The sequence below is a fragment of the Cheilinus undulatus genome, linkage group 5 (assembly GCF_018320785.1).
Source record: "Cheilinus undulatus linkage group 5, ASM1832078v1, whole genome shotgun sequence".
Taxonomy (NCBI): Eukaryota; Metazoa; Chordata; class Actinopteri; order Labriformes; family Labridae; genus Cheilinus; species Cheilinus undulatus.
Genome location: NC_054869.1, coordinates 52084300 through 52108488, shown reverse-complemented (window position 1 = coordinate 52108488; position 24189 = coordinate 52084300). Strand labels below are relative to the sequence as shown.

General features: G+C 38.4%; 1 protein-coding gene across 1 annotated transcript in view; it reads left to right on the top strand.

The window, feature by feature from the left end:
• The window catches only part of prdm6 (PR domain containing 6), a 132453-nt gene that overhangs the window by 69445 nt on the left and 38819 nt on the right, over nt 1-24189 (top strand). Inside the window, exon 6 of the mRNA XM_041787954.1 lies at nt 10351-10475. Coding sequence (XP_041643888.1) covers nt 10351-10475 — 125 coding nt within the window. The remainder of the gene's footprint in view (nt 1-10350; nt 10476-24189) is intronic.

The following is a 24189-nucleotide window of genomic DNA, read 5'->3' as shown; positions in this document are numbered from 1 at the left end:
ATGAAGAGTCCACTTCTAAAGACTATATACACTAAGAATGTTAAGAATGTTTTTTTAATTACTTCTATTATTATTATCATTATTATTGTTATTATCATAATGTTATTATTTTTATTATTATCATTTCAATTATTATTATAATTATTACTATTATTATTATTATTATTATTATTATTATATTGTTATTATTATTGTTATTATTATTATTATTATTATTATTATTATTATTATTATATTATTATTATTATTATTATTATAATTATTGTTGTTATTGTTGTTATTTTATTATTATCATTATTGTTATTGCTATTATTATTATTATTGTTATAATTATTATCATAAAAAAAATCTAATAATATTATAGTGTTGAAAAAATATAGATTTTAAGATTTTGTTAAGTTGTTGCAATATTTCCCTGCAGGAAACCACAAAAAAAAAAAAAAAAAAAAAAAAAAGCAATTTCTTCCAATGCAAAATACTGGAAGACAGCTGACATTTAATGACAATCAGGAAAAACTGCATATTTGCCACCATGTTTCCAGAATGAAAGCTTGGTAGCTTACTATATTTACTGTGAAAGCTGGAGGATCAGCAAACGTGGTTTTAGTGGGACATTTTAGGTCACCAGTAGCCTGAGTGGGAAAGTGTACTGAGCTTATTACAGGTGATATATATTATCATATCAATAATATTAAATACAAAAAATATGAAAGAAGAAAAAACTTTAATTGCTTTTTGAAAAACATTAATGTGAATTAGCATTAACACAGTCTAAAAACATAAAAAAGACATTTACAAAAAAAAGCTGATAAACAGCCTCAGCGCCCTCTAAGGGTTAAATACTCGTAATGATAATGAAAAACCTTTGCAGCACTGATAAATACAGCACAAGACACTTTCAAAGTACCTGTAAAATATTACAGAATATATTTTATACCTATATAATGTTTAGATTTACATATGTTTATAAGCATAATTTGACTTACACAGAATAAACTTTAATTTAAATGTATGTACATTTAAAAGCTTGAGCATGGTTGTGAGTATTTTCTTACAGGTTTTCATACAACATTTAGACAAACTATGAAGTTGATGAAGTTTCATCCTCTGGAACAACAGGGGATACTCTGTCAAACCTCCAGAGCTCTGCAGATAACCAGAGAAACATTTCTCTCAGTTTCAGCTGCATGTAGACATTTTCTGTCAGGCCTATCCTTACAGGTATCGTCAGTTTAATGTACTCACCACAGGAGGTTCTTCATAATCCCAGCTCTGGAGTCCAATGAGCTCCTTCATCCAGTGGGCAGTCAGATAATTCAGCAGTGAATGGGCGAGGTCGACACACCACCAGTGAGATAATGGAGGCGTAGAATTCCATTAAACTCCTGCTATGACAAGGAAACAGCCTCGCCAGAAGATTCTTAAGCAGCTGCTCATGATGTGAGGTGCCTCCAGGTGTGCGAGTGCTCTTCATTTCCTGTCAACACTCTGAAAAACTGGAACAACTCGTCCGTGCCCAGATACAGGAATCAAAGCAGCTTCTGTTTGGTGTCCGGGAAATGTGATGTAAAAGAAACAGCTGATTCTTTTAAGCAGAGTCATGAATGAGCCTGATTCCTGTCTGGAGGTGATCCGTGTTTATAAGGAGAGCTCCTCATAAACACAGTCAGGTCCTACCTGTTCGGGTAAAATACACGCTATCAGTGTTTATCAGTTCAGGGTGGCATGAACCAGGAAATGTTGGCTACCCTCTGCTCTAGTGTTTTACAAACACGGTCGTAATACTGGGCTGTAATGGTGTATGAAACTGTCCTGAACCATCACAGTCCTGGGTCTGCAGTCAGAGGTGGAAAAATACAAGACTGTCATACCCAAGTAGAAGTGAAAGCCCTGGCCCTATAAATCTACTCAAGTAAAAGTCCATCATTCAAAGTTCACTCAAAGCTCTGAGTAGCTACTTTTAATACCCAAGAGGCTTGTACACTAAAAAATGATCCATTCTTAATGTGCTACAGCTGCAAAAGAAGATGAATCTCCTGCCAGCTTTAATGATAAGGTGTGACTTAATCTGAAGTCAGTGAAATGTGGAGTCATTCTCTCTTTCAGTACTGATTTTCATGTGTAAACAAAACCAAACTACCGTCCAGTTTCATGCCGCTGGCTTGTATGGGCAGATGCACTTAAGTTTCAGTTTCATTTTCAGCCATGAACCCACATAGCAGCAGGAGAGGGTGGGAGGCGGGTATCACTGCAGCCTGAAGCTCTGGTCTCACGCATGGGCTCGTAAAACAGCAAGTTGACGGCATCAAAAACACAAATTCGCAATTTTTTTAAATGGATTCGCGGGTTAGTTCACGAGTGTTTGTTATAAACCACTCTAAAGTGTTTTGTATTTATCTTGAAGACACAGATTGTAAATATTTTATTCGTTAGCTTGTTTGTCGAAAACACGAACAAGACATTCAAGCTTTTATTTTGAAACGCTGGAAGCTCGGAGTTGTACCAGACGAGAGGGCATGAGATGAGAGGCTCCAAGCTGCAGTCATAGTCTTGGAGGGGGGATTAAACATAGATATGCACAATCAGGATCTGATTATCGGATTTCTCAGCAGATCAACCATACGTTCTGTTGCTTCAGATCTAAGATCATCCTATCATGTCCAGGTCTTCACCAGGCCCATGTCCTGTCTCTCCATGTGTCCTCCCAGTTAGCCCCTCCCAGATGAATTCGGCCAGCCCCGACCCCAGGGCTGACAACAGAATTGGCCAGGCCCCTGAAAAACCCAGAGATGGGGTCCTCCCTAGTTGTGATTCATTGATGATACAACTGCATGTGTGTTAGATCAGCAGCATTGATGCCGGCTAACAGTTATTCCATTTCAGAGCTGAAAAGTGTGTCAAACTATTTCTGGTTTCTGATGTTGGATTATCGATTTGGTCAATTTCTTAATCCTTTTTCAACACAATTGCTACCATTTTTTGCAACTTCTTTTTGGCACTTTTAGCCCAAATTTGCTGTTTTTTCCCTATCATGCCACATTTTGCTGCTATTTTGCCACTTTTCACCCATTTTTGCTACTTGTGGCCAATTGTTGCCACATCATATCAATTTTGGCCACTTTCATCCCATTTTTTGCCGTGTTTTTGCTGCTTTTGCAAGTTTTAACCCTTTTTTCTGATTTGTGCATTTTTTTTGTTGCATTCTTTAACCAATTTTTTCCAGTTTTAACCCAGTTTCACAAAATTGTAATCAAGTTTTGCCACTTTTTGCCGTGTTTATTATATATATTTTTCCAGTTTTGACCCATTTTTGCAACTTTTTGCCATGTTTAAAACTTTATCTACAGTCTTAACCCATTTTGACATTTTTAAAACCTTTTTTTCCTGTTTTAACGTATTTTTGCCACTTTTGTTTTTCATTTTCTTCTTGCTTTAGCCACATTTTTCCACTTTTTGGTCAGTTTTTACCCATTCATTAACATGTTTTCGCTCCCTTTTGGCATTTTTATGCCACTTTTTTCCAATTTCAACCAATTTTTGCCACTTTTCTCGCCAACCTTTTTTGCCACTGTTACAATAAGGCATAGTTATTCTCTATATATGTAGGCTCATTTTTTCCTGCTTTATTTTCTGGCATCCTGTAGTTTGTGCACATCATAGCTTAGCTATAGAGTCTGACATTAATTTCCAAATGGTTGAGTTAAATGTGTCCATCAGAAGTCTTATCATCATCAATTAAAAGGTGATTATGTTTTAAGAAAATGTGTTTGGATTTTAAAAACGGCTATATTCTTACAATAAATAAATAAAGTTCACTTTAGTTGCTTTGAAAAGAGTGGCTATTTTTCAGGTTTTAAACAGAATGTCATTACCGCAGCTTCATTTTACAACGGATCATGATTTTACTGAGCTCCACTGGCCCCCAGGCTCCAGAAAGCTCTCTCCTTTATTCCTCCTTAGGGGCATCCTCGCCTGGCCCACAGGGTCCTGGGCACCCAGTATTGGCTGACCCAGTATACAGGCCTGGGAAAGCGTGCAAGGTGCCCGTATAAGTGCAGCTGCTGCTCCCGTATCAAGCAGCTGACCCCCCCCTTTCTCCTGTCAGCATTAGACGCACGGTCTAACAACAATACCCAAAGAGAAGTCATCACATGGCCGTCCAGCCGGCTCCTCTGGCCATCAGTCAGCGTCCAGGCCTCACTAGCGGACAGTAAGATTAAGCTAACAACTACCTAAACCGGCAGCCCTGATAAAGATCACCTTATTTAATAATTAACAGCCAACAAGTTGCTCACGATGAAAGTGCCTAGTAACTTTATTGTTGAAAAACCTTTATTTTGAAACAGCCATATCAGGAAATGGGCTAATTTTGGCAGAAGCAGCTCAACAATGAATGTCTGAAAATACAAACGTAAGAGAATAATTAAAGGAAATTTGTGGTGAGGAGTGAAAACAGTGACTATTGATGATATTTTTCTGATCACATGCACACAGATTGTAGTTTTTCAGAGTTCAGAGTACTTAGTTCAGTAAATGTATGTATGCCATAGGAAATTCAGGTTATTCAGGTAATTTGGTTTATATATGTTGGTGGTGTTTGTGTTTCTGCTGCTATTTTTAAGCTGAAAATGAAGTTACTTTTGCTTTTCATGAAAACAGAACGTGAGAAAGATCAGAGAGCTGCCGGTTGCTTCACACTGATCTACAAAGAGAACTATTTAACGCCGAAGCACACGCTCGGCTACGGCAGCAGGGATCTTTATTTTTCATACCTGAGAGCTTGTTGGATGTGTTTGATTTATAACACGGCCCAGCCTGTATGTAGCAGCATGTATGTATTAAACATGTCCATTTGTTTTAAGTACATACAAACCCCTGCATGTTTAGGGACCGCGCTCTCTCTTTTTATCCTGGGAGGTCATTGGGTATGTTTGATTTATAGCCCGGTCTCTTCTGGCAGTGTTTTCACATGGATCCAACACCCTCTAACCCTCCCCTGGTGTGGAAAGAATTAATAAAACACACACTTGCACACACACACCCACACACACACACACACACTCAGCAGCAGATTTTCAGCAGGCTAAGGTCAACTTAGCGCTTTCTGATCATTATCGCTCCTTTCACTCTCAATGAAAGGAAAACAAGCAGTGGAGTGAGTTTGTGCCGATATCCAGTCTTCAAATTATGATTATTAGGATCAGACCTACACCGGCAAAACTCCAGATAAAAGTTCTGATAGGAGGGTTACAAAAGAGAGGAAAGACTCAAACAGTACTGCAGTGACAGTCTCTTAGTCCTCTAAAATTCAGCTGATATCAGAAAAAATACTGTCCTCTGCTTCCTTTTGTATGCAGATAACCTGACCACTTTCAGTTCTTTACACCCTATAAAATCTTTTAAAATTCTGTTTTGCATAATAATGTGGAAGAGTGCATTTTGAGATTTTTATTTTAAAAAATAATGGTTATCATAATGAAGTTTCTTCAAAAACGTTTGAATTATGCTCTAACGGCTGATGACTTGAAAAATACTCTGACTGTCATTTGTATGAATATTTAAGAAAATAAGAGAAAAATGTCATCTGCTTAATAATGTGGAAAGCGGTGTACACCCATGTACCAACCAGACAGATCAGCTGTAAGAATGCAAAAAAAATCATATACAGTTGGAACCAGAAGTTTACATACACTATATAAAAAAGCACATAAACTTTTTTTCTCACAGTCTAACATTAAATCAGATTAAACTTTTCCTGTTTTTGGTCAATTGGGATTACCAAAATTATTTCTATTTGCTAAATGCCAGAATAATGAGATAGATCATTTTTTACACAATTTTTTATTATTTTATTATTCCTCCTGGCAGAACTGGTGTAACTGAGCCAAGTTTGTAGGCCGCCTTGCTCGCACATGCCTTTTCAGCTCTGCCCATAAATTTTCAATGGGATTGAGATCAGGGCTTTGTGATGGCCACTCCAAAACATTGACTTTGTTATCATTAAGCCACTTTGTAACCAGTTTGGCAGTATGCTTAGGGTCATTGTCCATTTGGAAAACCCATTTGCGCCCAAGCTTTAACTTCCTGGCTGATGTCTTGAGATGTTGCTTCAGTATTTCCACATAATGTTCTTTCCTCATGATGCCATCTGTTTTGTGAAGTGCACCAGTCCCTCCTGCAGCAAAACAACCCCACAACATGATGCTGCCACCCCCATGTTTCACAGTTGGGATGGTGTTCTCAGGCTTGCAAGCTTCCCCCTTTTTCTCCAAATGTAACGATGGTCATTATGGCCAGAGAGTTCAATTTTAGTTTGGTCAGACCATAGAACATGTCTCCAAAAATTAAAGTCTTTGTCCCTGTGTGCATTTGCAAACTGTAATCTGGCTTTTTTATGTTTCTTTTGGAGTAATGGCTTCTTCCTGGGAGAGTGGCCTTTCAGCCCATGTGGGTACAGGACTCGTTTGACTGTTGATAATGACACACTCTTACCAGCTTCAGCCAGCATCTTCACAAGGTCTTTGGCTTTTGTTCTTGGGTTGAGATGCACTTTTCGGACCAAAGCACGTTCATCTCTGGGACACAGAACCCGTCTCCTTCCTGAGCGGTATGATGGCTGGACATTCCCATGGTGTTTATATTTGCGTATAATTGTTTGAGCAGATGAACGTGGCACCTTCAGGCATCTGGAAATTGCACCCAAGGATGAACTAGACTTGTGCAAGTCCACAATTCTCTTCCTGATTTCTTTTGATTTTCCCATGATGTTACACAAAGAAGCAGTGTGTTTCAGGTGTGCCTTAAAATACATCCACAGGTGTGCCTCTGATTAACTCAAATGTTGTCAATAAACCTATCAGAGGCTTCCAAAGATATGACATCATCATCTGGGCTTTCCCAACTTGTTTAAAGGCATAGTAATCTTAGTGTATGTAAACTTCTGACTTTGAAGAAAGTAATAAAAATTGTCTTTAAAAAACCCTTTTCTCATTATTCTGGCATTTAGCAAATAGAAATAATTTTGGTAATCCTAATTGACCAAAAACAGGAAAAGTTTAATCTGATTTAATGTTAGACGGTGAGAAAAAAAAGTATATGTGCATTTTTATATAGTGTATGTAAACTTCTGGTTTCAACTGTAACTGTACCAGTTTCAGAAACTGGATTAAAACTAAGCTTAAAACAAGAAATATAACTTTGTTAAGTGCTGTCTTTAAATCAGTGTTCTCCACTAAGGTAAGGGAATGGCCGCCTGCTTGAATAAAACTCAAATGAATTCTGTTTTCCCCTCTTTTCTAATTTACATGTCTCTTCTTTTCTAATTCTTTCCTTTTCTCTCTTGATTTTTTTTGTCTTGGTGTCTTTATTTCTGTCAGGAAGCTTCATGTCCCACAGCCTTAACCCCCTTCACTCTGATCCATCTCTCTACGTGTCTTTTCCCGCTCTAGTTGTTTACATTCATGGATGAAAGTATTGGCACCCCTCAAATTTTTCCAGAAAATACATCGTTTCTCCCAGAAATTGTTGCAATTACAAATGTTTTTGGTATACATGTGTTTATTGCCTTTATGTGCATTGGAGCAACACAAAAAATCAAAAGAGAAAAGCTAAAATTGAATTAATTTTACTCAAAAAATGGGCCGGACAAAATTGTTGGCACCCTCAACTTAATATTTGGTTGCATACCCTTGGGAAAAAATAACTGAAACCAATTCCTTCCTGTAACTGTCAACAAGCTTCTTACACCTCTCAGCTGGAATTTTGGACCATTCTTCTTAAGCGAACTGCTCCAGGTCTCGCAGATTTGAAGGGTTCCTTCTTGCAACAGCAGTTTTGAGATCTCTTCATAGGTGTTCAATGGTATTTAGATCCAGACTCATTGCTGGTCACTTCAGAACTCTCCAGCTTTGTCTCCAACCATTTCTTGGTACTTTTTGAGGTATGTTTGGAGTCATTGTCCTGCTGGAACACCCATGACCTCTGACCCAGACCCAGCTTTCTGACACTAGGCCCTACATTGTGGCCCAAAATCTTTTGATAGTCTCCAGATTTCATGATCCCTTGCACACAGTCAAGGCACCCAGTGCCAGAGGCAGCAAAACAACCCCAAAACATCTTTGAACCTCCACCATGTTTGACTGTAGGTACTGTGTTCTTTTCTTTGTAGGCCTCATTCTGTTTTCTGTAAACAGTAGAATGACGTGCTTTTCCAAAAAGCTCTACCTTAGTCTCATCTGTCCACAAAATGTTCTCCCAGAAGGATTGAGGCTTACTCAGGTACATTTTTGCAAACTCCAGTCTGGCTTTTTTATGTCTGTTTGTCAGCAGTGGGGTTCTCCTCGGTCTCCTGCCATAGCGCTTCATCTCATTCAGATGACCACGTATGGTCCCAGCTGACACTTCTGCACCCTGAGTCTGCAGGACAGCCTGAATCTGTGTGGAAGTTGACTGAGGATGTTTATCCACCATTCCAACTATCCTGCGTTGCTTTCTTTGTCAGTTTTTCTCTTGCGTCCACGTCCAGGGAGATTAGCCGCAGCTCCATGGGTTATAAACTTCTTGATTATATTACACACAGTGGACAAAGGAATTTCTAGATCTCTGGAGATGGTCTTGTAATCTTGAGATTGTTCATATTTTTCTACAATTTTGCTTCTTAAGTCCTCAGACGATTCTGGGCTCTTCTTTCTCTTCTGCTTGGTGTGACACACACAGGCACACAACACAAAGTTTGAGTCAACTTTTAGATGTTCTAACTGGCTTCAGGTGGGATTTCTAGATTGCCAGCACCTGTTACTGCCACAGGTGAGTTTAAATGAGCATCACATGCTGGAAATAAAATGATTTACCCACAGTTTTAAAAGGGTGGCAACAATTTTTTTCTGGCCACTTTTTGACTTTTGTGTAAACTTATATCAATTTTGGCTTTTTCTTCTGATTTTTTGTGTTGTTCCAATACACATACAGGAAATAAACACATGTATACCAAAAACATTTCTAATTGCAACAATTTCTGGGAGGAATGGTGAAAAATCCCAGGGGTGCCAATACTTTCATCCATGACTGTATCCTCCTTTATTTCTCCTCTGTTTTTGTTCCCGCCTTCTCTCTGACAGGAAAATAAAGCTGGCTAAAGCGTGACAGCGACAGATTATCCATCAGATGAAAGTCTGAGTTCTGAAGTCTTCATTGAAGGATAGAGATGGATGTAGACATAAATATCTGAGTTAGACTTGACTGTTTTAGGTGATGAGCTTCACTCATAAACACCAACAAGAGGCGCTAAAGTGAAGTCCTGTCAGACTTCATTAGCTGAACATTTCTCACATGAGAAAACTCAATGTGTTCTGAATTATCAGGACATTAAAAAGCAGTCATTGTCTGGGTTTAATATGATTTCTGTCTGCTCTAAGTGGTTTTCTCATGCTGTTAGCAGAGTTATTATTTCTCTGGCTCGTAGGTACTCTGGCAGGAAAACAAAGGAGTCTTATGGGAGTTGAACTCGTGACCTGTGGGTTACAGTCTGGTCTGTCTTACACCATGGAGAAGAAAAAACATGTGGGAATGGTTCTATCATAGTTTGAGCTGCATATGTAGATGTGGCTCTGAGTCGTGTTGTTAGACTGATGTTTTTGGGAGGGTGAGGTGTTGTTTTAGCGCTGCTGTGACCCAGCAACCGTCAGCTACATCATGGTCATTATAAATGGTCCAAACAGAATGAGAGACACCAGATAATTCCCATAAATCACTGGGGTTTGGTAAGATGTGGAATGGAGCTGTTATCAGATGGGAAGCTTTTTCAGAATCAGACCTGGACAAAGTCACACACCTCACACACTCCTGAGTGTGTTTGTTCAACGCTTTAAGTTTCTGTCTGTGTCTGAGGAAGGTCTACAGATGTTTTGGCTATCGTCTATCAAACGTGTTTGGGTGTGGTCATTTCACAGATGTGCCTTTATCAATCTGGACTTGAGCGTACGATACCCTCAATCCTACGTCTGAGCACGCGTATGCACGGTTTTAACTCAGCGTGGACTCGCTGTGCAGCGTGAATCTGGTGCTTTAAAAGTGTATTTAACATAAAACCAGAGCTCTGACAATCCCTGTGAGTTAGATTTCTTTGATATGGAGCAGCTGCAGCTTTCGGCTGATTTCCTCAGTTTTTATATTTTCTGAACGAGCGTTTCTTTATCCATTTATTATTTATGTTAAGAAGATTCTGCAGCATGTTACACATGACCAGGACAAAATTAGACACTCAGGTCCCAGTTAACTATAGTATAGAATCAAAATAGATGAGCGTTTTTTTCTGTTGCATCCTTTAAATGATGTGTATTTGTGTTCTTACAGGTCGTGTATTTTCTACAGAGCGTGTATGGACATCCCCAGAGGAACAGAGCTGCTGGTCTGGTACAACGACTCGTACACATCGTTCTTTGGCATCCCGCTGCAGTGCATCGCTCAGGATGAGAACTGTGAGAACACTGGCTTTCTTACTGTCTTTGCCTACACTAGGCCTTCTTTCCATTCTAGTTCAATTCAAATCTTTATTACAGACTCTAGGTCCAGAGAACATAAAACTAATACAAAACAACACACTAAAAAGGACAGAACAATACATACATGTTCCCATAAAGGCACGATAAAAGTAAATAAATCAGATTTAGTATAAAAAGCATAAAAAATAAGATTCAACTAAAACAGGCATCTGCACCAGTGTTTCCATAGGGGGGACATGTATTTAACAGCACTGTATTTGATGTTTGTCAAAGCCAAAATGATTTCATTCCCAGTGGAATCAGGTCAACACATAGATTTATACACAAGATTTCTTGATACAGCATGTAGAGTGTTAACTCCTTCAATTACAAACATCTCACTTACGCTGCACCACCACAGTCATCTCAGTAGTAATCTCAGTGCATCATTATAGGCTACTGGCAGCCTCTGCATACTTGATTTCTTATAGTTCACCCACACGTGTGCAGTATACAAAGGCATACAGTATGCTTTAACAGTATCTAAACAAAAACCAAACCTGCGAGCAAGAATGTTTGCTCATGCATAAATCTAGCAGCATTGTCTGTAGATATCATCATCATCCGCCATTTTATTTGTGCATGTTTGGAAAACTTCTGTTTAAGAGTTGCACCGAGACGTAATCCTTTACTCTGAGGAATCTTGCCAAATAAGTAAAATTCCCCATAGGAAGACGTGTAGAAAGCAGGGCTGAATGATTTGGGAAAATAATCTAACTGCGATTTTTTTTACCCAATATTGTGATTTAATATGCAATTGATTCTTAAGTTCCTCATGCCACGCATTTTACAACAAAAACAAGCAATAATTCATTCTTTACTAAATAACAACACAATTTTCAATTAAACTAGGCAAAATTTTTTTTTTAAATATCAAAATGTGATCATTTAATAAAATTAACACTGCATGGTGGAAAGGTTTATTTTGGACATCACTGATGAGAAGGCTGCACATTTTAGGGATAAAAAGTGCAGAAGTGTCTTTAAACAACCTTATAAAATTATTCTTGGAGTTAAAAAAGTTCACCTTCAGAGAGGAGTGAGCCACTGGGGAGGGGGAATGATGTGGCGCCGGAGCCCCCCATGCTTAAACCGACACAGGGAACACGCGGCAGCCATCATACTCGTGTGTGGTTAACAGCAAGTGTTCCTCCACCTTACGCTCACTGAGAGGAGCAGATCTTTATCTTTATTTGTCTGAAAGCAAATCTAAAGGATAATCCTTCAGGATTTGATCTCTTCTGGATGTTTCTGCTCTCACTTAAAAGGCCGAGTGTTAACCAGAAGATCACAAACAGAGACACGGTGGATGTTAAACATTTTCCCCTCCTGAATCCCATAAAACAACCTTCAAAGTCTGATTTCCTCCTCAGCAGTGATCGCTTCATGATTTCAGCTGGTTTAAATGTTTTTAATAAGCAGGGCTCTTCAACACACAATCCTCATTAAAACTGAGACTCTGAGAGTAAATGCTGCTGAAGTTTTTCGTCTCTGTTCCTCACAGTCTATTTTCCCCGTCGCTCCTGGCCTTTGTCTTCTTCCTCTCCTCTTCATCCTCTCTTCTCCTCTGTCACTAATTTATTTTTGTTTAGATCTGCTCCAGTTTTCTGCCCACTCAGCCCGTTTAGACTTTTTCCATTCAGACTGTTTTTCTGTGGATTTGACAGAGTAACTCCCTGCAGGGGAAAAAACAAACTTTGACATTTTTCTTCTTACACAATTAAAGAGAGAGAAAAAAAAAACAAAAGAAAAGAAAACATGAAGAGGAGTTTAAATCTGTGGAATCTGAATTAAAATGAATTGAATTAAGAGCTCATCTTTCACAGAGTCCCAGTAAAACAAGATCATGCTGATTGCTAATTAGAGCCGTTTGGCCACAGACTGGTTTGTTTTAGCCTTGGAACGACTCTTTTACATGACATGGTTCCTGGGGACGGCCTCTGCTCTCTCACTCTACATTTCTCTGTTTATGATGGCCTGTTTGGTCAGGGCATTCCTTCCAAAACCTTCCCTAACACAAATCAAATATAGGACGTTTAACTGCATTAACTATGTGGCTGATGTGATGACTCTGTGTATGGAAAAGCATGCTAGCATAAAGTCACTGACCTTAGCAGTTTCTGGATGGAGGGACATGCCGTACACCGCTGATCATCAACTGGTGGCCCGAGGGCCAAATCAGGCCCCCCAAAGCTTTCTGTCCGGCCCCCAGAAGATCATTCAATTCAGAACAGGAGGAAAAGAAGATGTTCTGGTTTTAGGAGTGTCTTTTGGCTTCAAATGTCTGCAGCTGTTAAATCCATCCAAAAAAATGACTATTGAAATAGTTTTAGAATGATCTGATTTTGACCTGTTTTTACAGAAATTCACTCATCATTCATAATTAGTAAATATATTTTTAAAAATGGGTTAAGACTGGCAGAAATGTTGCAAAAATGGCCTGAGTTGACACAAAGGGGCAAAATTGTGCAGGAAAAGTGGTTAAAATGCGGCAAAAAATTGCTAAAACAGGAAAAAAGGGGCAAAAGGTATAAAAAATGGGTTATTAGTGGCAAAAAAAAAAGTAATGAAAAAGGATTAAAAAGTGGCAAAAATGGATACTAGAGTGCACAAAGGGGTAAAAATGTGCAGGAAAAGAAGTTAAAATGTGGCAAAAAGTAGGTAAAACAGGAAAAAAGGGGCAAAAATGATTTTAAAAAATGGAGCGCCAGCTATAGAAATGCTCTGATAGACTAGAGAGGGAGTGAAGTGCTCCACAGTTCGATTCACCGGCGTTCCGCGGCGTTCATGCTGTATATGGAAATTCAGGGTTAGGAGTAACCATAGCAACCTGAGACAGTCATAGTTTCTGAGCAGGAAGTACAGCGCTGCCAGCCTACGGAGCCTGTGGACCGGCATCAACGTCACTAAACTGACATAAATAAAACGACAGACTCCAGCTTTAAGACCAGTAACATCAGACGCTCTTATCTTCTATATCTGATGTACGTCTTGTTTCCAGGCTCACTTTAACTCTGAGAGGTGAGTGTTGCTAAAAATCTCTTCCCTCCTGTTCTAACTGCTAAAAAATATTGTCAGAAGATTCAAATAACACAAACAAAAGAAAAGAAGCCATTATTTCTTTGTAGAGCCAAAGGAAATGCTTCTGATAAACCGGCATGATAATATCTGATAAATGTTGACGTGTCTGACGGAGAATCAGCACCTGCAGGGCGTGTTATAGCTGCCTGTCACCTCTGCGACCTCGTAGTGCAGAATTATTCTGTTTATTCAGACAGCTGGTCTGACAAACCTAAGCTCTCTATCAGATGACTGTTCATGTTAACGCACAGGTTTATAGTCTGACCACAGATGACTCTCAGTCTCGCTCGTCTTCATGTCTTTTCATTGATAAATCTGTTCAGAAACTGCGCTGAGCGGACTCGTTTTTTTTTTTTTTGTTCTGTTGTGACTTCGTATCCATGGCCCGTCCTATTTACTGGAGTACTGAACTATGTTTACATTCCCTAAGAACGTTATGGGATTGGAATGGCCATTCCAGTTATTAGTCAGGCCCTCAGGCGTTGCTAGGGGAAAGGAATTGATGATTTAGTGAAACTTTCTATTTTGATCACAAAACATTTGAAACCATAAATCAGTAGTTTTATCATTTATTTTCGTTTTCTTGACCATGGTATAAGCAGGTTAATGGACTTCAATGTGTCCAATTATCAGGAATTAGTGGACTTCACAGAGGCAACATCAGACGGTTCAGCTGGGAAAGACATATTTTATATTTGACCTAAATAATAACCACTCTTATCAAAGAAACAAATATCTTTATCTACTCATTTGTGTAGTAAATAGCCTTCTTAAAATGAAAATAACTTGTTAAAAACTCATTTAAAATGCGTGTAAAATTGCTAAAATAAGTCAATCATGGCAAAATGTTGTGGAAAAGCATTTGAAATTGGATTTTTAAAGAATATTAATGGGTTAAAAGTGGCAAAAAAATAACAAAAAAAATTGATTAAATTGATAAAAACGGCACAAAAAGTGGTGAAAAGGGATTAAAAAGTGGCTGAAATGGCTTTAAAGTACAAAATAGGTGGAAATTAGATGGACTGGGATGAAAAATTGATATAAACTGGCAAAAATTGGATAACTCTGGTTAAAATGGGCAAAAAAGGGTGTAAAAAGTGGTTGATAGAGGCAACAATGGGCAGAAAGTGGCAAGAATTGGTTTGAAGTGGCAAAAAACGGCAGAAAAAAATGGTGGAAAGGGTTTAAAATTGACACGAATGGATTTTAAGTGGCAAAAATGTGCTAAAATTGATGTTAAAAAGTGATGAAAAAGGTTAACATTTGGTAAAATTGGTGTGAAGTGGCAACAGTGTAATTTTAAAAAATATTCGTAGTTTTTTAGGGCATCTGGTGACCCCCTCTCAGTGTCTCGCGACCCCGAGGTTGAGAACCCCTGCTCTAATGCACACATCAGGCCTTCCCTGACACAGAACCGTGGTGTACCCTCACACAGGCAGAGGGTAAACAAAGAGTGAAGCTTTTGTTCCACCCTGCAGTCAGAAACATTTGTTCACAACCAAATGAAGTCAAATTAGATTACTCTTCTTTTGTGCAAACAGAAAGACAGCAGCTCTGCTCCAAATTAAAGACATTTCTGCTCTAACTGCATTCAGTTTTCCATTTCTTCGTTATCGGCTGATTGAGCCGTGAAAAGGCGAATGTGATGACAAAAGTCTAACAACACTGTTACTGTAGTTTACAGCGTCCTCAGAGGGACAGGCATGAACGTCTGTGAGCAGAGACCTATAACACCAACTCTGTGGGTGTTTCTCATCTTTCCTCTGGTGATGGAGCCACTTAAGGAAATTTCCAGGCATCTTTATGGAAATCTGGGAAAAGCATTTCTAATTTGGGGAATTGATTTTGATTTTGGGGGGAATTATTATGATTTTCTTTTTCTGCATTTTAATTGGAATTTTAAAAATTTATTGAAATGTTTGGGGAGTATGCTTGGATGTTTTCAGGCTTTTTTATGGAAATTTGGAAAATACTCTTCTAATTTTGGGGATTTTTATTTAAATTTTGTGGGAAATTTGCTTTGAAATATTTAGACATATTCAGTGAATTTTGGGAAATTTATTTGTACATTTTTTGCAAATTTATTTTTGGGTTTGAATTTGAATTTTGGAAATTCTGTTCAGATGTTTGGGTGAATTTTTTTTATAGACATTGGAAAACATATTTTTAATTTTGGAGAATTTATTATAATTATAATTTATATAACATAATTGTATTTGAGGTTTGCTCTGTTTTTTTTTTTTTGTTTGTTTGTTTGTTTGTTTTTTTTGTTTGTTTTTTGTTGTTGTTGTTGTTTTGTTTTGTTTTTTGTTTTCTTTTTTTTCCTTTTTTTTTCTTTTTCTTTTTTGCATTTTTTCTGGAATTTGGGGAAATTTATTGGAATGCCTGGAGGAGTGTGCTCGGAAATTTCCAGGCATCTTTATAGAAATTTTGGAATTGTATTTCTAATTTTGGGAAATTATTGTGATTTTTGGGAAATTATTATGATTTTTTCTTTTTTTCTGCATTTTACTTGGAATTTTGAAAATTTATTGGAATGTTTGGGAAGTATGCTTGGAAATTTTCAGGTATTTTTGGAAATTTGGGAAATACTTTCTATTTTTGGGGATTTTTAAAAAAATTTTGTGGGGAATTGGCTTTGAAATATTTAGATATATTCAGCAAACTCTGGGAAATTTATTTGTACATTTTTTGCAAATTTATTTGGGAGTTTGAGTTGGGATGTCCTTTGAAAGTTTCTTTCAAATTTCTGTGAATTTGTTTGGATGTTTGGAGGACTTTTCTGTAATTTTTATAGAATTTTGGGGAGTGTGTTTGCAAATTTGGAGGAATTTGGTAAGTCTTTGGGCTGCACAGCGGTGCAGTGGTTAGTGCTGTTGCCTCACAGTAAGAAGGTTCCTGGTTCGCTTCCTGGTCAGGGCGTTACTGTGCGGAGTTTGCATGTTCTCCCCCGTGCACACATGGGTTCTCTCCGGGTACCACCGCTTCCTCCCACCACCAAAAACATGCTTGTTAGGCTCTAAATCTGTGCCTGGTTGTCTGTCTCTATATGTGATTGGCTGGCGACCAGTCCAGGATGTACACCGCCTCTCGCCCAACGACAGCTGGGATAGGTGACCCCTAACAGGATAAGTGGGGTAGAAAATGGATGATACGTTTTTTTTCTGTGAATACGCTTTAAAATAATGGGAATTTACTTTAAAGTTTTCAGGACTTTACATGGAGTTTTGGGAGTTTTTTTATAGGACTGTTTAGACTTTCTGATCAAATTTGACTGAAACATTTCTGGAATATTTGAGGAAATTTTGGGTACTTTTTGTGCGATAATTCAAAATGATGTCACTGAAGTTTTGAGGAAATTCCTTTGACATTTTGTGTGGATTTTGGAAAGGAAAATATCCAAGAAATGGAGAACTTTTATTGGAAATGTCGTTGATGCTTGGTAAGTCCTTGTCAAAGAAAAATTCCCCATCATCCCGCTCTGACTGAAGACTCCAAACAACACCCAGCCAAAACACATGCTCTAAAACCGACCCAGGTGTGGATTTTCTACAGAAACAGGACCTGTAGGAGATTTGTGGACATCATTTTGGTCCTAACTTTTTCCTGATCCACGACGAGGCTGTGCTTTTAAACTTTTCTGGTTCTATTGATCCCAAATAAGAGGGAAAAAGTAAAAATGCATTCAAAACCAAAGCTCAGGTCTCAGGAGGTTGAAGCGATTTAAATGAATGAAACCAGCTCTGCAGAAATCACCTGTTACTCTCTGTCTTCTTCCTACCTGCAGATTTCACACAGACACACATTAAAGAAGAACACAACAAATAAAACACACAACTGTTCCTCACACACCCTGTGGTTGTTTACTCATGGACGTTCTATCCAATCACAGCCTGTCTGTTTGACGTTCTGCAGCCCGGCCGCCGCCTAACAACATCAGCATGTTCACCGACTAAAACACCAAATCACTTCAAGGGGACTCCTCTTTGTCTTCTCCTTTTGATTTTCCTCTTTGTTTACATTCCTCCCTTCATCCTTCTCCTCCTCTCCCTCGTTTTCTCCTCTGTCTGCTCACTTTTCCAAACTTGTTTGTAGGAACGTGGCAGCGGGAGGTAACGCTCGGATATTTTTATAGAAACAGATAAGTGGAAACAGTGGGACAGGGTTTGACCTCTGCAGTAAACATTTTCATTATGATCACCATTAATATAATGGCCTCTATGGATTTAATACAGCTTTATTATCTCCAGTAACGTATTATTATTATTGATTATTAAACCTTCATCTGAGCTCTACTTCACACCAGTAAAGAGAGGAAGACAGAAACACTTAGGGTTCTTTCACATGAGGGGCCCCAGGGCTAGATCCAAGTATACTGGGCCCAAAGTCAGGTGCCACACTCAGGCATCAAGTCCACTTGTAGGGCTGGTTCGCAGAAGATGTGAGCGCAACTGTGCTTGGACACAGGACGAGGTTTTCAGATATACTGCATGATTAGAACAACAAAACTTCACTGGTTCTGCCGGCTTTTCCGGAGAAATCCCCAGGATCTAGTCGGTGTGATACGTACCTGATACACCTCACACGCAGAGACTCTCTAGAGCAGTGTTTCTCAGCACTGCTCAATCAAAGAGCCGAGTTGTTGAGAAATACATTTGCAAGAGCCACAATCTAAGTGGTGAAAATAAGGTAAAGGTCACAAAAACGGTCCAAAAGCAGCAAACACTGGGAGAAAATAGGCAAAATGGGTCGGAAGTGACCAAATAATATGTTAAAAGTGGCAAAAACGTTGCAAAAAATGAGTGAAAAGTGACTAAAATGGGCAACAATCTGAGAAAAGGTGGGAAAAATGGGCAAAAAGTGGCATTTATTAGCAAAAGACAGCTTAAATGAGCGAGAAGTGGCAAAAAAAAAAACTATCAAAAAATAACAAAAACAGGATAGAAGTGACAAAAAGAAATGGCAAAAATGGGCAAAAATCAGAAAAAAGGATGGGAAAATGGGCAAAAAGCATGAATAAGTGGCAAAAATGGGAAATTGTTGGCACTGTTTGTTGCAAAAGGCAGCTTAAATGGGCGAAAATGGGCAACAACATGGTGAAAAATGGGTCAGAAAAATGCATATAGCTGGAAAAATTGTCAAAAATAGGCTAAAAGCAGTAAAAATTGAATTAAAAAAATTCAAATAAAGGCAATGAAAATATGCAGACAAAAAATGGAGGCTGACAATTAAAGCCTGTTGTATAAGTGTGGGAAACAAACTGATTAATGTGACTTACAATGGACCACTTCTGAGGTAAAATTTTTCTTTTTTAAATTTTTCTGGGGGAGTAATGATTCATTTTAAGACATTAAAGCGCCACATGTTGAGTATCACTGCTCTAGAGAATAGATATATCTGTTTTGTCCATGAGCTGTCAGGTCAATGATAAACAGAGAGCCATATCTACCGTGTTTCAGCAGATGTAGGTCCAGTTTGGTAGAAGATATTCTTCTGTCTGTTTCTTTGTGACCCTGATAAAGATTAAGTTTAACTATTAGTAGAAATTTCTTTTTCCACACTAGTAGAATAAGTCACAGGTACAGTAAACACAGCATAAATACTCACAATAATAATAATCACAGAGTCTGTGTGGATAGGTCTCAGTCAGGCTCAAACATCTCGACTCCATTCTTCTTTGCTAAAGTGCTCAAGCTCTGTCAGGTTGATCAGGGATCAGGTGTGAACAGCCCTTTACAAGTCCAGACACAAATTCTCTCTCTTGGATTGACTCAGTCTCTCCAGAACATTCCCTTTGTTGTCTTTAAACCATTTCTGTGTGTCTTTCTCTGCTCATCGTCTCACAATAAAAATAAAAAATAATAAAATAAATAAATAAATAAAATAAAAATAATTCTCCTCCCAAGCTGTAGTTCTTCTGCAAACTGAACAAGATTGCTGTTCATAATTTCCCTGTATTTTGCTGCATTCATTCTACCCTCTACCTTTACAAGTCTTCCAGGGCCAGCTGCCGAGAAGCATCCCCACAGCATGATGCTGCAACCAGCGTGCTCCACAGTGGGGATGGTGTGTTTGTGGTGATGTCAGTATTTGGCGTCTTGTCTGATGGTCTAAAAGCTCCTTTCTGGTCTCATCAGACCAAAGAACTTTCTTCCTCTTGACCATGGAGTCTCCCACAGTCCTTCTGGTGAACTCTAGTCCAGATCGAATCAGAGTTTTCTTCAACAGTGTCTTCCTCTAAAGCTCTGACTGGTGAAGAACCCGGCCAACAGTTGTTGTCTGCAGAGTCTCTCCATCTCAGCTGCTGAAGCTTGAACTCCTTCAGAGTAGTCATAGGTGTCTTGGTGTCCTCTCTCACTAGTCTCCTTCTTGCACGCCCACTCAGTTTGTGAGGACGGTCTGATCTAGGCAGATTTACGCATGTGACATATTCCTTCATTTCTTCATGATGGATTTAACTGAACTCTGGGGGATGTTCAGAGCCTTGGAGATGTTTCTGTCTCCATGGTGTAATGGTAGCCAGGAATACTGATGAACCAGTGATTGGGCCTTTCTACTACGATCACTGGGACACATTCACTGACCTCAGGTGATCCCCTTCTCACTAACTGTGAGTCCACTAGCGCCTCTGTTGGATTAGCTCAGTCACTTTTGTACCAGACCTGCTTGTGACCTTCTCGCCATCTTTGCTCCAAAATTCCAGAACGTTCCTTTTCCCATGTGGCACTGCGCCTCAGCATTTATCCCTCTCCTCTAGTAATCTGTCATGGAATTTATCGACAATAACAAAATTGTAAAATAATGCCAGCCTTAATTAAAACAACATTTAGTGTACAGTCTTATTTTCTCAGGACATAAATAAAATAACTAAACAGAGTATCATGTTCAAACATTTTCAGTCATGTGTGCAAACATACCTATGTCATTGTTTTCCACCTCTCTAAATAGTGATTAAAATCCTTTACATTTCACATGCAGTCATGAAAGTGTGGACTGTAGTTCATGTTTTTGGGTAGGATGTGGATCTGATCCTCGTTACTCTGATTATTGGTGGATCATATTTGTGTTTTCATGGGAGCTGTCAGACTTAATCTGCGAGCTGATGAATTTATTGTTCATACTTTAACACAGAATGCCAAAGAAATATGACACTTATACAGAAAATAAAAAAAACAAAACAGGAGGGTTATTATATGGTTCTAATTATGAGGAAGAAAAAGGCTGAAAACTGTAAAATTGAAGCTGTAACTCATTTCATACTTTGACTTTTTCAACTCATAATTTGGACTTTATATGTCGTATTTTATCTTTCTAGATTCACAATTTTAAATTTTAAGTCAGGTTTTTACATTTTCCACTCATTATTTAAAATTTTGTATCATATTTAGACCGTTTCAACCCCTAACTTTGGCTTTTTAATCCCATATTTTGACTTTTAAACTCATGATTTCATGTCTTACTCATATTTTGACATTTTTAATCCATAATTTATACTTTTTATATCATATTTTGGCATTTTTACACTCACAATTTTAAATTTAAGTCATATTTTTTATCTTTTTAACTCATTATCTTGAATTTTAGCTCATATTTGGACATTTTTAATCCATAATTTATACTTTTTATTTCATATTTTGGCATTTTTACACTCACAATTTTAAATTTTTTATCTTTTTAACTCATTATCTTGAATTTTAGCTCAGATTTTGACATTTTTAATCCATAATTTTATTTTTATATCATATTTTGGCATTTTTAGACTCACAATTTTAAATTTAAGTCATATTTTAATCTTTTTAACTCATTATCTTGAATTTTAGCTCATATTTTGACATTTTTAATCCATAATTTCATTTTTATATCATATCTTGGCATTTTTGACTCACAATTTTTAATTTAAGTCATATTTTTTTTAACTCATTATTTTGAATTTTAGCTCATATTTTGACATTTTCAACCCCTAATTTTGGCTTTTTAATCCCATGTTTTGACCTAGTAGACTATAAATTTACAATGTTAAGTCGTATTTTGACCTTTAAACTTACAATTTCAACTTTCTACTCATATATTTTTTCTTTAAAACATTATTTTTCAATCCTTAATATCATGTTCTGACCTTTGAAACTAATAAGTTGGACTTTCTATCTCAGATTTTGAGCCTTTAATCTTATCGTTTTTATTGTTTTTGGATTTATTATCAGTGCTGGGGTTTTTTTCTTTCCATATTTTATTACTGGTGTAAATGAGGTTGACAGTTTAAGGGTGTGTTGACCCTGGTAGGCTCTCAGGTTAGACCTGAATCCAGAATCTGGCCCCTGCTGTAACTGATATATTAACAGAAGACTTGATTTCCTTTGCACCCATGCACGCTTCTTTGGCTTTAAAATTTGCTCTCACCTCGATGGCAGAGATCTGTGGTCAGTTTGTATTCACGTCACGCCCCTGTAGAAGAACCCCCCCCACACACACACACACACACACACACCTTTATGAAGACAGAAATCACACACTCTGCACTGTTGCAGACTACATCTGCATAATTCTCCCATTTTGATGATACATTTCATGCACAGCACAAACAGTATTGACTTGCATTTTTTGTATATGAGATGTTTGTAGCAAAATGAATTAAGTGTTGGCGAGCGGTGCGTAACGTGGGCGTCAATAGCGCCGTCGGGCAACTTACAGATGGTGTAATTATCTCCTCGTAAGGTTATTAGAGGATCAATGGAGCCTGGTGGCCTGATGACAGAGGTGAGCTGATGAAGGATGATGACCAGACTGCAGAGGTGCAGCATGGCAATCCTAGAGGAGGGGAAGATGACATGGTCTTCTTCGGTTCGACTCCACGATGGGTTCATAAACATGCATAGGGATGAGTGCTTTGTTGGTGTTTGGAATCAGAGACTGGAGGTTTGAGTCATGTTGGATAGAAGCCGCTACCTTTGCAACCAGTTTGCTTCCTGCAGAGAGTAAACTGAGATCACACTGCACATCAGCACGATTTTAGCTAGGGCTGGGCATTTAATTGAAATTAAGGTTAAATCACAGTATGTCCGACTGCAATATTCAAGCCGCAGTAGGGGCAATATTTCTGCGACCTGAAATGTGTTTCAAAATAACAGTTTAATACATTTTGAAGGCAAAGGTGTTATGCTCTACACATCATGCAAACATCTGCATACGTTTGTCTTACTAAGACAGACATTAAGTCATCATCCATCCATCCATTTTCTTCCGCTTACCCGGGGTCAGGTCACGGTGGCAGCAAGCAAAGCAGGTCAACCAGACATCTCTCCCCCCAGCAACATTTTCCAGCTCCTCCTGGGGGATCCCAAGGCGTTCTCAGGCCAGATAAGATATATTATCCCCGCAGCAAGTCCTGGGTCTACCTCGGGGTCTCCTTTCAGTTGGACGTGCCTGGAACACCTCCACTGGGAGGAGACCAGGAGCCATCCTGATCAGATGCCTGAACCACCTCAACCTGCTCCTTTTGACTCTACTTTGAGATCCCTCTGGACGTCCGAGCTCCTCAACCGGTCACTAAGACACTCTCATGAGGAATCTCCTTTCTATCGCTTGAACCCGTGATCTTATTCTTTCCATTACCAAAAGTTCACGACCATAGGTGAGGGTTAGGACTCCGAATTTTTGGCTATTTAATCCCATATTTTGAACTATCAGACTCAAACTTTAAAATTTAAGTCATATTTTTACTTTTAAACTCATGATTTCAAATTTGATCTCATATTTTGACCTTTCAAACTTATGGTTTCAACTTAATCCCTGTACATTTGCTCTTTAAAAACATTATTTTTCTACGTTTAATATCGTGTTCTGATCTTTTGAATTAATAAATTGGAATTTTTAACTCAGATTTGAGCCTTTAAACTTATAATTTTTTACTTTTTTGAATTTCCAAATGATTTAGCATCAGCGCCGTTTTTTAAAAAATATTTTATTACTGGTGAAAATGAGGTTGACAGTTTAAGGGTGTGTTGACCCTGTTAGGCCCTCAGGCTAGACCTAAGTCCAGAATCTGGCCCCTGGTGTGACTGAGTTTGACACCCCTGGTCTAAACTAATATTCGGGTCAGGTGCTTCAACTATCCACCTTTCCCAGAGGAGAAGCTCCCTCCAGGTCTGGCAGAGAAGTGTGGTTACCGTTTGGCCCACATAAGTTTTCACATCTCAGCCAAAGGTGGCGGGTGAATGCCTCTGGGATGCCAGCATTCCCCTGACAAACCGGTTTGACAGAAAAAGAGAAACCATCCTCAGTGAGATAAAGAGTGACAGCGTCATTGCAAACATAATAGAGGGTTATGGAGTCCAGGTCTGAGCTGGCCAGACCACAGAACAGAACACAGCTGCATTGTGGGTCGAGTGAGGACAGCTTACATCAGTTGGTTCGACCCAAATCTAATTTACACACATTTATTTAATGTCTTTGCTCATGTTACTGTCAGTGTGATTGACTTTAGCAGCGACTCTGACATCCATTCATCTTGTCTGACGGCTTCATTTAGCCTCGCAGCTGCTTTAGTTACTGTTAGAAAGCCCTTTTTAAAAGA